This window comes from Copadichromis virginalis, linkage group LG15 (genome assembly GCF_057382275.1).
Source record: "Copadichromis virginalis isolate Kocher_CV1m ecotype Utaka linkage group LG15, C_Virginalis_male_GT1.1, whole genome shotgun sequence".
Classification (NCBI taxonomy): Eukaryota; Metazoa; Chordata; class Actinopteri; order Cichliformes; family Cichlidae; genus Copadichromis; species Copadichromis virginalis.
In genome coordinates, this window is record NC_140632.1 from 20,378,884 (window position 1) to 20,394,067 (window position 15,184).

Below are 15,184 nucleotides of genomic sequence, written 5' to 3' on the forward strand. Positions count from 1 at the left end.
CGTTCAGCTTTCACAGTCCATAGAGCGGAGTTGCACATTCAGGGTACAAATGCTCCTGTTTGTCTGTGAGATCTTTACCCTGAAACTTGTGTAAAGAGGTGTAGGGGTGTGATCACAATATTCTGAGAATGAGTCCATGAAGTCTTAACTGATTTTCATTTCACTATCACCAAAGCTACAATAATAGAAATTCAACAATGACCCCCTACATGAAATTTAGGTCAAGAAGAGGAAGAGAAGTTGTGTGTGTGCAAGAAGCACACCATCAGAGCACAACTTTCAGGGAGTAATATAGAAACCGCAGACCCACTACAAGCTGTCTGTGAGTGCATAAGAAGACGATCTTAAGGGTGAGACTGGCTAAATTAAAATCAGCATTTTTGAATTTATAAAGCCTTTCTAAAAGATTTTCTGATCACATTCCAAACATCTGCTTTGTGAATGGATGGTTGCTTCTGTTTTAAGAACTGGGTTATTTTAAGTGATTTTATTGGCTCAGCCTACTTGACATTAAATTGTGTAGTAAGTAACTTATGGGCCCGTGACCTTAAATGAGTTTGATGCCCCTAAAGTTTACTGTCGATCTTCTTCATCGGGATTTCTGATTAGAATGTGTTTTTTGACCTGGCAGCAGTTGCAAGGTCGTACTTATCTCAACACTTGAATTCAAAATCCTAAGCTGTCTAGACAGGTTAATTTTGTGAGTCACACTGCTGCCTGCTTTTAGTGCTATGTTCACAGCAAAAAGCTCTTTTGCTGGAGGTCTTGAGAGTATATATTTGTTTAAGGCAAATTGATTGCCAACCCCAACCTTCTACCTTTTTGTTATTCTGCCATGTAAAAATGCAGTTCCCTTGAGACAGCCTGAACTTGCACTTCCTGGACCACCTACCTGATTTCTATCCAACTAATTATGTATGCAGAGGTCTAGAGGCAGCGGCTTCTTCAACTTTCTCACTGACAATCACTGCAATATGTATTGTTCTTATTATTGTGCAGATATCCTTGTTGAAGCAAAGTCTGGAGATGCAGCTGTCCCAGTCGCAGTCGTCGCTGCAGCAGCTACAGCACCAGTTCAGCCAGGAGAGGGAGCACCTGAGGATGCAGCTGGAGGAGCTGCAGACGGAGCATCAGAGGCGACAGCACCGTCTGCAGGAGGCCCACCGCTGCGCCATGCAGGACATGGAGCACGCCAGGCAACGTGATTTGAAGGTAACATTAAAGTGACCCAAAAATGCTGCTATAGAGCTTTTTTGTCAAAGGTTCATTTGGTTGGTTGCAGCTTTCCTAGTGGCGTCTTTGTGGTTCCCATTTGCTGTGGGATTCCCAAGTACTTGTAGCTGTCCTCAATTTCTGCAATATCGCCTTCTGGTAGTGCAATCCCCTTAGTTCTGACTACCTTGCCTCTCTTTGTTACCATCCGACCACACTTCCCCAGATCGACTGACATTCCAGTGTTGTTGCTGTAGATCCTCGTGGTGTGGATCAGTGAATCAGTGTCTCATTCACTCCTACATCTCATCCATGTAGAGGAGGTGGATGATGATGGCTCCATTCTGTAGCTGGTATCCGTAGCCAGTCTTGTCAGTGAGGTTCAGGCCTGTGCAGAACAGCAGTGGGGACAAAGCATCTCCTTGGTAGATCCTGCAGTTGATGGTGTCTTGTGCTATAGGCTTAAACTTGGCGTGACGCGGTGTTATTCGCCATATCCCCATTCAGTTCCTATCTATATCTATATCATCGATAGATAGGTCAAAAACAGAATAGAGAAGACATACATTTTGTGTGACTTTATCGGTCTCTCCCATTGATGTGGAAGAACTTTGGTCCATTCTTCTTTCCAAGAAGTTTATAGGTATTGAGGTTTACACGCTTTCATTTATACACAGCTCTTTTAAGGTCCCACCGCTGCAGGTTGAGCTCCCGCACTTTGACCTGGCCATTGAAACACCTTGATTCCTTTACTTTTTTAGCCAATCTGTTATAGATTTTCTGCTGTGCTTGAATTGTCCTGTTGCATGAGTTTGGGCCAAGCTTGAGCTGTCACACAGGTAGCGTATACAGAGTTGTCTCAGTCAATGCTAAGTGTCCAAGTCCTGTGGCTGCAAAACAAGCCCATATCATCACCCCACTTTGGTCTGGTCTATCCAAAGCACTGAAGTCTTACAATTTGTTTAAATACAGCTTTCCAAGCTTAAGCCATGCTGCCAAGTTCTTTTTAGAGAGAAGAGGCTCCAAACAGGCCATACTTGTTCAGTCTTTTTCTAATTGTACTGTAGAGTCTGTGATGTAGCTCTTGGGTTTTTTGCTGTTTCTCTGACATTGGGGTGAATTTAGCACTGATTGAACAATTGTGGCATTTTGTTTACACAGCACCTGAAGCTCCAGTACAGCAAGGAGCAACATTTTCTGCTTTTAGAGATTTTCACACTTGCTGATAATCAATTTATCAAGTGCCTCTGATTAGCTGCTACTGGCTACTACTTGCCATCTTTATTTTTTACAAAAGCAGTAAGAGTGTACTTAAGTTTTTAACAAGTACATAGAGTCCTCTGAAAACATTCTTTTTCTATGCCTGAAAGTTTTATCGATGGAAAGGATATAAATCTAAAAATGTGTCATGAAGCAGTCTGACTGGCAAGATTTATACTGCAACACAGACTCGGGCCAAATCAGTACCATGAGCAGTAGACTGATCAGCCCAATAGACACATTTTGTTCATTGCAAATTACATGAAAATAATAGTTTATGTCCTATTTCAATCTTTTTGGATGGACAAGCTGCTAGACCTGCCACATTACAATCCCTTTGCACAACCCTGTGAAGACAAAGAGACCAATGATAACACACTGCAGAGCAAATAACTTTTTAATTGCTGCTGTTGTGTTTGCTGTTTGAAAGCTGAATTTGAAATTGATTTTGCTCCTGACAGAGAGTCTTTCCAGCTCAAATAGATCAATAGGCCTGCAGACAAATACAGAACTTAATACAAAATGTTGTTGGGAAGCGTGTACTGCTCTCGCTAATCAAAACAAAGGATGTGGGTGACATACGGAGAAATAAAACAGTAATTATAATAATACATCTCAGCGACCCTCGGGACCCCTACGTCTCTCTGCTCTGCGTGGAGCATCAATCAGCAGTCATCAGTGAACACTGTCCTCTGCACTCAATGTTCCCCAATCACCGAATACAGTGCATTATTATTTCTATTTAGTTCAAAAAGTGTGTTTTCTAAGACCACTGGGCCTTCTTCAGTTCTGAATTAGTTGGTTTATTATCTGGTTTATTAGCTCTAAGTGCTAAACCTTTAACCTAAATCTAAGCCTAAATTTAAACTTAATTCTAACTTTTACCCTAACTCAAACAGACTAACACAAGGGTGCTAAAAAGTGAGAGCTGATCAAGATGTTCTACATGTTTTCATTTATCTGTCTTTGTTTTCCTGTGGCAGATGACTTTAGTGACTCAGTCATGTTCTTTGGATGAGTAATTCTCAACAAAACAGCAAATAACAATCTGCCCATTCTCCACAGCCACATTTTAATAGGACTGTTACACACACACATGTTCAGTGAGTGCATCCCTTCAGCTCACCACTTTATAAAAGAGTCGTTTTATGATTGCCTCTGTGTGACACCTCTCAATTATAGCTACAAAACTATCTAGGTTTATGTAGATTTCACTATGCCAGACAGGGTATTGCAAAAAGAAAAAAAGAATGGTGACATAGACAAGAGACCGAGGATGCAACACCATCAATCTCTGGGTGATCACTTTGCACAGGTCACGTGGTAGGATAGCTCTAAACAGTCATGGTCAGACCCAGACTGATGGCAGTCACTGACACAGACTAGCGAAGGTTTGTAAATACCTTACAATAACACAGAGAAGAACATAAAAATTTGCAAAATGTGAGCAAACACTTGGCAACAGTGGAAAGGAAAAGCTCCCTTTTAACAGGAAGAAATCTCCATCAGAACCAGGCTCAGGGAGGGGCAGCCATCTGCCTCGACCGGTTGTGGGTGAGGGGAGGAAGACGGAACAAAAGCACGCTGTGGAAGAGAGACAGAGGTTGTAGAAAATAGATACGAGTGGTTTAATTAACTCCATATGCAGCAGGAGTCCAAGACTACATCATTTTTACTCCTTAAAAAAAGACCCGATGGGTTTTGCCATTACCCCCCCAGGCCGACAGTAGTCCTCCATTTCAGCATAATAAGAACTTTTAGTTTTTATATGTAAAATGTTGCATTCCTGAAAAGTTTCATGCTGTTATTCAATGTAAATAGTTTAAACGACTACATGAACTGTGAGCTTACAGACTCCTGTTATCCTCTCAGCCAGTTAGAGATGCTCCTCGGGAGAAGTCTTACTTGACTTTTGAATGCAGTGGAGCCTTGTCAGAGTCAAGAGTAGAGTGGCAGTGACTCATCTCCATCATTACTCGCCCTGACTGACAGCAGACAGCCTCTGCATCAAGCAGCTCTACTGACAGCTCTGTGTTTCCTCTTTATAATGTCAAAAACATGCAAGTATAAACACAACATACCCTCTCCTCAAGGTGCCAAGAAAATGTTCTTCAGCACTAATCCGTCCATTTCACAGTCAAGGTCGATTTGGATCAGTTTTACATCACAATTCCAAATCCCGTCTCCGTCTTGGACGCTGTAATTGTATTAATACTTTAAGTAGAATGGAGGTCAGGAAGCAGCGTCCTTATGATGTCTTTCTGGCATTTCCCACAGTACACATTTGTATGAGACTGTGTGTGTGTGTTTGTGTGTGTGTGTGTGTGTGTGAATGATAGAAAACAGTGAGTCACACAGCTCTTATGAAATCGACAGTCTTCATTATTTCCCCGTAAACCGAACTGACTGCTGTAACAAACACGCTCCTCTCTGTTATCTTCATCTCCTCCTCCACTTGTTTCTCCTCTGATGCAAACGCACACAGCACTGGTACATATTTGCTCACTATACCCACAAAATTGACCACTTTTTTTGTTGCTCAGAGTACTTCTTCCTCTGTCACAGACTTAGTTAATAAGCTGGGAAACCAAGTGTTAAAAGCTTTATGGAGGGCTTTTATGGTGACGGGGTGTTTGTTTCTGTCGGAGCGCAGGGAGAGAAAACTCAATTATCCCGTGTGGAGGCATTTGAAGGATGATTTGTGATTTGTCAGTGTGTGTGTAGGTGTGTGTGTCTGTGCGGGGTGGGGGGGGTGGGGGGGGTGATGAGAGGTACATTCATATTGTCTGGTGTTATCTCTTCACACTTCACAGGAAGTTATATCCAGGGAGTAATACATTTGTTCCAAATCCTTGCTATATACGCACATACACACACATTCAAATAACCAAAGTTTGCTCCCAGACTCTCTGCAACAAAAAGCTGCAAATAGAAGCAGTGAATGAGGGTGAGGCAATTGACACTATATGGAATTTCCTATCTTTTGTCTTAGTTATTTCTCCAATACTTACTTGCCTTCTTTTGTCTGCACGCTAAGGGAAAGAATGATTTCACCTTCAACAGTGGTGTTTTTTAAAAGGATGTGTAGATATTAATTCAAATAAATATTTAAAAAATTGCAGGCACCCACCACCCACTGAAATATCACTGTCAGATGGATTGATGTTATTCGTTTTACTGACATAAATCCTTCCTGTTGATGCAGTCATGTAAAAAGGTTTTCACACAAGATATGAAGTCCTGTGAAAAGTAACACTAACTGCTTCAATAGGAATTTAGAGGGTTACATGTTAAACAGCCTCATTGGACTAGTCATGTGTCTCTAATCAAATGCACTTGATTGATTGATAATCAGCAAATGTGACCATCTCTGTAAAAGCAGAGGTTGTGACAGTCACAATCTTTCCAGCACTTTCAGCCCAAGTTTGGATCGTGTAGTGCATAGAGAAATAACAAAAAATCCTAAAGCTACATCTCAGACTCAGACTTAAGCTGGTGTGTTAAATACTAAAGTTCATAATAAGCGTATCATTAGAAAAAGTCTGATCAACTATGACTTGTTTTAAAGGGTTGGCGGCAGAAAGCCTTGGACAGTATGGCTTAGGTTTGTATCTGAATAAACCACAAGACATCTGAACCAAAGCTCTTTGGATAGACAAGACCAAGGTGGAGACAAATGCTTCGAACCAGCTGTCAAGGACAGTGATGGAGGAGTGATGATCGGGGCTTGTTTTGCAGCCATGGGTCCTGGGTACCATGTAGTCGCTGAGCCAACCAGCTCCTCTTTATACCAAAGTATTGTAGAGCCAAATGTGAGGCCATCTGTCTAACAGCTAAAGCTTGGTCTACATTGAGTCACACCATAGGACAATAATTCCAAGCACAACAGCAAATCTACTACACTGACTGAGACTAAGTCCAGACCTCAACCTAATTGAAATCCTGTGGTGGGACCTTAGGTCAGCTGTGCATAAACAAGTGACCACAGTGGTTCTATAATTTACTGGCTCATTGGGTATACTTAGTTCACACAGGACTTGTAAGATTACTGTGAAAATGTAAATTGTCGTGCCTGTGAATCAAGATTTTCTTCTAATTTGTGCATTACCTAGTGTTACCATCCATGGACACTTAAATTAGATAGTAAATTTTTTTTAGACTTATTTGAACTTTAAATTTTACTGGTCACCACAACAGAAAACAGCATGCACCACTCAGTATTACTCCCATATTTTTTATCCAGAGTTGCCTCGGTAGAATGTTTCTGATTCGTGGTACTTGTGTAGCGCTTTTCTACTCTTTCTGAGAGAATAGAAGTACTTCTGGACATCTCCCATCCACACAGCACTTTATTCTGCTGTTAACCTTTTTTTTTTTTCTTATCACACACACATTCCCACTCCAATGAATTCACCAGGGGCAATTTGGAGTTCTGTGTCTTTCCCAAGGACACTTCAAGAGATGGAGTGTATGAGCCAGGGATCACACCACTGACCATCTGACTAATAGATCACCTCCCTTCCTGTACAGCAGCAGCCCAGTCAGCAACAAAAATGTCGCTGGTACCATTTTGTTAATCACAAGGTCATCATGCACTCAAACAGTTCCTGCTTTTGTCAATTTTACTTTAAATGTCATGATTAATTACAGAACACACATAATGCTGTGTTGAAGAAGCATAGAAACTGACTTTTAAGGCAATAAACTCTTCTCATACATCAAGCGCATCAAGTGGGGTCGTTTTCTCTGGCTTCAATTCAATCAGATTTCTTTTTCCAGCCAGGAGAGTTGCTTTTTTCTGCCATAATTCTTTATGTAGTGAAATAATTATCTATGAGGAATGCTGAAAGTTAGTGTGCACATGTTCAGACATCACCTGTGCTACTTTTCTCCTGATCTGATCTGACCTTCAAGTCCTGCATTAAAAAAAAAAAAAATCACCAAATCCCCTCAATCATCTCTGGAATAACGGCAGAGTGCAGTCATTTCCCACAGTCAAACGTTTTTACTAGTCAGGTGGTGTTCTCTGGTCAAAAAAGCTTTGAATAAGGTGAGCATTATTGTATTACAGCAGCTTCAGGGTTCAAACATGTTACCTGTCTTAAAACCCTTGTGTTGGCTGCAGGTTAGTTTAGGCATTAAGATTCTACTCAACAGTCTAAGATCTTGAATGCACATTAGACAGGCTTTTAAGCCACATCTCTTTCAGATGCCTCACTTTCTCCACCTGGGGACTCTCAGTGGTCTTCGGGGTCAGGATTCAGAATTGCACTAAAAGCAGCTGAATCAGTTTGCCACAAAACCTGAGGGTCAATGTTCTCAGTTCATGTCTTTGTATGTTTACCCGAAGCTCTTGTTCTTCGGTATCACCACTTTTACTTGTTAAATGGATTCAGCCACCAGAAAAGTAACAAATATTGACTGCTTGGTAATGGAAAGAAGATTGAAGAAGCAGGCCTTCACACACAAACAGCACAGAGAGACAAGACAGGGGAGGAGGTGAATGTAACAACAGTTCGGTCAGTTTGTAATTAAAGGATTCACTGCAGTTAAGAGAAACTAATGCTCTCCTTTTAATTAAAGGAATAAAAGGTATGCTTTTAACTGACTCGGGGCACAAAAGCAACAATGATCAATACTGATGAATAAGATAGATTAGTGGCTTTTAAAACTCTTACAGGATTCGCTGCACATATGAACTCAGTGAAGGACATTAAGAATATCTATGATAATTAAAGGCTCTCCCAGATCTTAAAAAACTGCAGTGGTGCTACTTCAAAGTCAAACTGTAGAGCTTGTGTTTTGTGATGTGTTCAAGAGAAACAGAATACTTAGGCAAGGATTAGATGGATTAAATCAAGTCCTTAAGATTTGCTCAAGTCTCAAGTAAGGGCCAGTGGACCAACACCTAATCTTAAAAAGGAAGACAGGGAAAGAATGAGGCCCTAAATGGATTATTTGGAAGTATAAAATTGAGTGTAGTGTTGTGTCTCATGTTGGACACGATAGTAAAGTAGGCTGCCATGATTGATCTGCAAGCCCCTTTGTTACCCTCCTCCGGCCTAGCTTCTCTTTTATATTTGAGTGAAAGAGGTCTTTGCTGCTTTTCCTTCTTGGGCCGGGCACTGAGCATATATAGGGTACATTTTTCAATCGAAATGCTTATTTGCACCACTTTATGTTGCCATAAAGTGTGCACCACTTTATGTTGCCATAAAGTGATGCACACTTTTTGGCAGCATAAAGTGTGCACCACTTTTGTGTTGGAAGATTTCAGCTTACAACATCTTGAAGGTCACTTTGCATGTCTATTCTTTTATCTGTGCCAAGATTATACCAACCGCTTACTTCACTCATGGCGTCAGGTTAGCTACATAAAGGTCGACGAAACACAACCAGACAACAAAATAATAATCCTTGCAGTATGGTAAAATTGAAGAAAAAAAAGAGTCAAATTTACACCATAGAGTATTTTCAGAAAAGTTTATCCATGACCTTGATCCTTGAGGTTGAGGTAGCTGAGATTCAAACATGTCATCGATTTTTACTAGATGCACCAATGGTATCAATTTGAAAAAGTTATGTTGCATCGTTCTCAATTTATCACATGTGAAAATCATGACTGAGGGGTTAAAAGTGCTGGAAACGGCAGTTCCTTCAGTCGCCACTTGAGGCAGGCTCAGAAAGTGAATGAGCACTCATAGACTCACATGTTAAAATGCCCCAATTTACAGCAGAAGCAAACATGTTTTCAAGTTAGTACAAAAATGGTTTTGGCTTCGGTGGATAGTTTGACATCAGCTGTTTAGCGAGTCAATTTGTTTTATAGTTCATTGGTCTGGATTAGGGATGGGTATCGTTTAGGTTTTATCCGATACCAGTACCAAACCGGTACTTTTTAAACGGTGCTCGAACCGGTGCTTAAAGAATGGAGAACACACACTTTGTCCAAAAACCTCTCGTGTTCAGCTGTTTTTTTGTGAAAAGATAACAATGTTAGCCTTTTCTGCAGCTATAGGGGATTTATGGCATCACTCTTGGCTGGAAGCAGTGCTTAAACAATGGAAAAAACAAATTTTGTCCAAAAACCTCTCACGTTTAGCCGTTTTCCACTTTTTCTTTGGTCATTTTAGCCTTTTTTGGCCAGAGTGAAGGGAGCATCTGCCATCAAACAAGACAGCCGCATGTAACTATGACGGTGTTTGCTAGTTCACCTTACATGCATTAATGTAATAACGTGGTTAGCCTACTCAACGTAAATTACACACGAACAACATTAAGCGACTCACCCAGAGAAGAACGGCTGCTGCTGCCATCATCATCCTCATCATTTCTGCTACACTGGCAGGGCTAGGGGCCAGGACTCTACTATTCGGATTCTTGGGGGATGTTGCTAACTCCGGGTCGATAACAGCCACCACACCCACAGTAGATGTGCTCGGTGTGAGGTCTTGCAGCAAGCTATCAAATACGGTGCATTTCTCGGCTTTAAAAAAAAAACCCCGCTATGTGTCGCCAGGTGTTTCATCAGATTCGAGGTGTTACCTCCTTTGCACAGTATCACCTTAAAGCACTTGTTGCAGGCTGCTGAGTTTGCATCTTTTGCTGTGAAGTACAGCCAGACTTTGACCGCTTCACCTTGGGCATTTTTAATCTGTAGCTCTGCTCTAAAAGAACGTACGTACCTGGGCCCGCCTACTATCCTCGGAAACGTAAAATGATTGGCTAGAATCTAAAGTGTATCTCAGCTCAGGAAAAACAAAGCACCGAAATGTGCGCTGCTTTTCGGTCTGGTTACTACCGTTTATGTCAGAACCGGTGCCATTATGGCACCGGATACCGGTACCCATCCCTAGTCTGGATACAGACTTTTATGTCCCTTGTTTGTGTGGTTGGTTTCTGTTTGGTAGATTTGGTAGAATAAAGAAACTGTGGTGGCAACCAAAACATCAAATTTTAGGCATCAACATGTGAACTCCATACGCAGTGGATTAAATCACACTGGATTCATTCATCATTGATACTCTGACTGTGTTTGAGATTAATCAGAATAATGTTGCCTTTTATTAAGTTGCTGAGGATTGTTACGTTATCTTTTTAGGACTTAATGTGATTCTAAAGTGCAAATAGGAAAATTATGTAAAATATAAAGCAGCTTTTCATCGTGAGAAAACAGAGAGCCCTGTTATAGCAGATAAATGACTGAATCCACTATAAATAGCAGTTATTTCTTTTCTTTTTTCTTTCTGATGTCATTAATGCACTGTGCTGCTTTTGGTGCTTTTGAAGGGTTGCCATAAAAACAGCATGGGAGCCCCGTCGAACACTGAATAACCAGGGCTGCTGTCTGCCAACTCAGAGCGAGCCTCATTTCAATATTCAAGCATCTCTTCAATCCATGTATCATTTCCCAAAGGCATTACACACTGCTGAATCAAAATGCAGATGTTTCTGTCAGCCTCATTTGAATATCATTTTAGATCATTCTCGCTGATGGATTGTGGTTTAAAATTTACAAAATGGCACCTGAACATTTCACTGACAAAGAAAAACGAGCTAAACTCAGTGTGAACCGTGGTGTGCTTTAATGCTTTGTGCAACAATGCAAATGAGATCTGAACGTCATCCAATATTTCACGACTGCTGATAGAAAAAGTATCAACGTTTTCCTTATTTATTGTCATGCTGGGTTAGTTATCTTGATACCATTTTAGACAAAGATGATTAGGTGGTTTGTCCAGAGTTGGAAAGAACATTTAACACTTTATATCGAGGTTCTTGATAAATTAAAAAGTCACTTGTATTGTTCTCATCTTTATTTTACATTTTTTGCCCTCATTGGTTTGACCATTTTCTTGGGGCTTGACATCAAGACTGAAATTCTATTCTGAACATAGAGTGTTACCAAATGCATCTGCCAACCAAAAATCTAATCAGACAGTTAAGCATTTAAAAGTTTTATTAAGTTCAAGAGTTGGGTTTTAGAGAGACGCACTGGAGTTTCTCAGATTAGATGATGGACTGTTGAGCGATTTTGACCAAGATTAGAAATCAGTGCATCAGAGGGACAGCTCAGGTTGGGTGTTTTGGAGACAAAGTTAGAGGTGACTCTAAGATAGTTTGGACATGTACAGAGGAGGGATAGTGGATATACTGGACAAAGGATGTTGAAGATGAAGCTGCCAGGCAGGAGGAAAAGAGGAAGACCTCAGAGGAGGTTTGTGGATGTCATGAAGGAGAACATGCAGAGGGTTGGTGTGACAGAGCAGGATGCTAGGAATAGGGTGAGATGGAGGCAGACAGTCCACTATGGTGATCCCTGCAGTTAAAGCCAAAAGAAGTAGTTTAGGTGGAGGCTACTTTCTGTAAATTAGAGGTATCATCATCATAAACACCTTTGTAAGCTTAGAAAAGCCTTGACAATGACTACTGTTAATCTCTAAAGAAGTCATATTGTACCAACTTATACCTGCATGTTGAAAAACAGCGCTTAAGTAGTACCCTGTGTGTGTAATCTCAGTGATAACTTTAGAGGACTGCTTTCTGGAAACAGAAATGAGGCTCCTGATAGATTGCAGAAACACTTTAATGGCCGTTTGACACAGAGACGTCAAATCCTGACAGCAACAGCAGCGCTGACTATTTCTCAAAGAAGTAAAAGCATGTTTCCTATAAACTGCTGCTAGAAAGGCACAAAGTGTGGATACTCACACATCAAAAACAGCCTTTTCCTGCCAGAGTAAACACTCAGCTGCCAGCAGCGTAACATTAGTAGGTCTTCACTGATGTTACTGTGTGTGTGTGTGTGTGTGTGTGTGTGTGTGTGTGTGTGTGTGTGTGTGTGTGTGTTTGTTTTGTGGCAACCCTCCAGTAAACAGTGCTAATGCATGATGCTAATGCTGTGTATGCTTGTCAGTTGTTTTTGCTAATAGTCAAATATGTTTTTCTGTTTAAACTGTTTAAGTTCTTGTTTGGAAACTAAAGTGGAAATCAAAGAGCTGAACGAAACAAAATGAACATATTTATTGTTTTATTAATTAAATAGTCGAGACTCTTGCTTTCAGATGCTGAATGTGACAAAAAGTTTCCAGAAAAGCTGAAAATTGGAAGTGTACACAAAGACTGCCTCTGGTGCCTTTAGCCTAAATACTAATTAATGTCTTTGTGCCTGTTCCTTCTTCATAGCACGACAACAGCAAAATTATCAAAAGAATCTGATGGCACATCACTCAGTTTTTCTCTCTGTGTCAATAAACAGGTTTTTTGAAGGGTTACCATAAATTAATTAATTCCAGCAGGACATGATGTGAGCTCCAATCCTGGGAAATTGCCTGATACTCTTCTTAACATCCATTTGTCAGATCTTTCAGGATATATCTGCAAGCTTCTTAGAAACCCACCTCTATCCCATCTCCAGATTTCCATGTTTGCATGCAGAAGGATGAAGAGCAGGGATGCGCCAATCCATTTTTATGCCTAATATCCCGACGGACACCTTAGCTTTGTGTATCTGCCATTAAAATAGTGATGTAATACCTAAGCAGTGTGACACAAACAGAAAACAAAGACTGTCTGCCTTCAAAGTGAAAGTTGGGTGTTTTGAAACATGCTGGTTGCACCAATAAAGCACGCCGTTCAGTGACGGTGAACACTTTAGTTCTGGTGTGCCGCACTTTTCCAAGTTCAGTAGCTAGTTGGCAAGTGTTTGCAGACAGGATGTTTTTTTTCATGCAAACTAATGGCAACCAGAACGATCTTCCAGCATCCAAAGCAGATGGAAATATGCAGCAATATGAATATGAAGCACTTCTGGACAGGAACGGCAAACCTTCTAGGAAAAGTGTTTATGAGACTTGAAATATGACGGAGAAAACTGTCTGCGCGTTCTTTAATATCACATCTCCAGAGCAGAGTGACTTATAATTTTTTCTGACATTTCAAATGTAAGAAATGTAAGAAAATAGCGTGTGCACTATGATGCATTCAGACATAGAAGGTGACCCCGATTTGTGCAGTCTGCAGCATAAATGGTGTGTTTCTTGATGCTTCAGTGGTCAGTTTGTCCTTTAGCTCATAGAGGATTTTAAATAAAATTGTTTTCTTTTACTTTCTTTCTTGCTCACTGTTCCATTTCATTGTTTTTATCCCTCTTGCCTCTTACTTTTCCCTCCCACTCCATCATTTCCTCCTATACTGTTCATTTTCTTGCATTTTTCCTGTCGCTGGTCTCCCTCTGGTCCTCCCACTCCTCCATTTCCCTCTTTCTAATTGTTTTCCTGACCTCTTTTTGTTTCTCTTTCACCCTCCTCTGTTTCCTTTTTTTACCCACCTGTCTCATCTCTCCATCAGGACCTGGAGGAGCGTCTCCGCCACCATCACCATGCAGAGCTGCAGTCTCTCAGAGAGGCTCACCGCCAGAGCATCGAGACGCTCAAACAGCAGTCAGAACAGGAGCTTCAAACGCTCCGCTTTGAACTGGAGGATGAGGGCAAAGCCATGTTAGGTAAAGTGTGTGTGTGTGTGTTTGGTTGCTCTGTCTTTGTGTGTGGGTGCATACATAAAAACAGATTAACCCACCCATGAATTTTAAGTATATTTTGCCTTGATTGGAGAGCTTTTATTCAGTCTGCAGTGATTTTTCAGTTTGAGCTGAAACTATAGAAAGAACAGAAGAATGTTTAAGTAGAACCGACAAGTTTAAACACAAATATGAATATATTTGTGTTTAAACTTGTAGGTTGAATATGAGACTATTGGCAGGACTTCAATTCAGCCATGAGATCCTCCCCCCTGTCTCGCTCTGTTTTCACACTGCCACATTAAGTGCTATTCCAGACTATATACAGCCTTAAGTGGAAGTCATTTATGAAACCCTCAAACACACCCTGCGGCAGCTGATTTGTGTCTACATAAAGGAGACTTCACACACCTATGAATATGGATTCCTGGTGGTTATTTCAGAAAAATCCAAATGGAAAAAATGCAGCAGGGGCTAAACAGATTCATGTATTTCAGAAGAAAGTCTTGAGTGAAAGAAGATACTGGCAGTGAAGGACTTAAAGGGAAAATTAGGGCTGCCACATTTATTGTGGCTAATATTTTATCCTCTAATATGTAACACAATTATTTTTCAAAAAATATATTTTAAACTGGATTTCTCTGAAATGTAAATGCATTGTGAGCTTTAGTTTGGCAAAAGGACCCAACACGTGTACAATGTCACAGGGTCGGTGTCTCTAGTGAGATTACCAACTCCCGGTGCAACTCTCTCCTCCGGTCCCAGCGACCTCCTGATCACCGGAGAGCCTAATAAGCCAATCAGCCCCAGCTGCCCTCCCAGCCTCCCGGGCATTGGCCTCTGAACCCACTGCACCACGCCTCCTCTGCAGCCGCAGACCACACAGTGTTGTTTTGGCATCCCCCAATTTTTGTAACCTGACCCCAGTCTGCAGGCAAAAGTGTGCGACAGGGTCCATCTGTACTAGTGCATCTACAATAATATGAAGGTCCAGGAAAAAGTTAGTTGTTTCAGGATTTATACTTTCATGTATTCTCCATTTATTAAATATTTATACATTTTGATTTGGTTTTGGCTTAAAGCTCATGAAAAAAAACTCACAAATCCATCATAAGTTTTATCGTAACATTTTCTCATTTTTATCAAAAAAGGATTCAAAATACAAAACTGTCCAATTTCTGAAAAGTGAGCTGG

General features: G+C 40.9%; 1 protein-coding gene across 5 annotated transcripts in view; it reads left to right on the forward strand.

Annotated features, from left to right (window-relative positions):
• Positions 1-15,184, forward strand: part of fam184ab (family with sequence similarity 184 member Ab) — a 217,811-nt gene that overhangs the window by 159,414 nt on the left and 43,213 nt on the right. For all 5 annotated transcript variants that reach the window (XM_085432374.1, XM_085432375.1, XM_085432378.1 and 2 more), the window contains 2 exons: positions 1,000-1,212; positions 13,822-13,975. In XM_085432374.1, the coding sequence (XP_085288500.1) occupies positions 1,000-1,212; positions 13,822-13,975 (367 nt within the window). The remainder of the gene's footprint in view (positions 1-999; positions 1,213-13,821; positions 13,976-15,184) is intronic.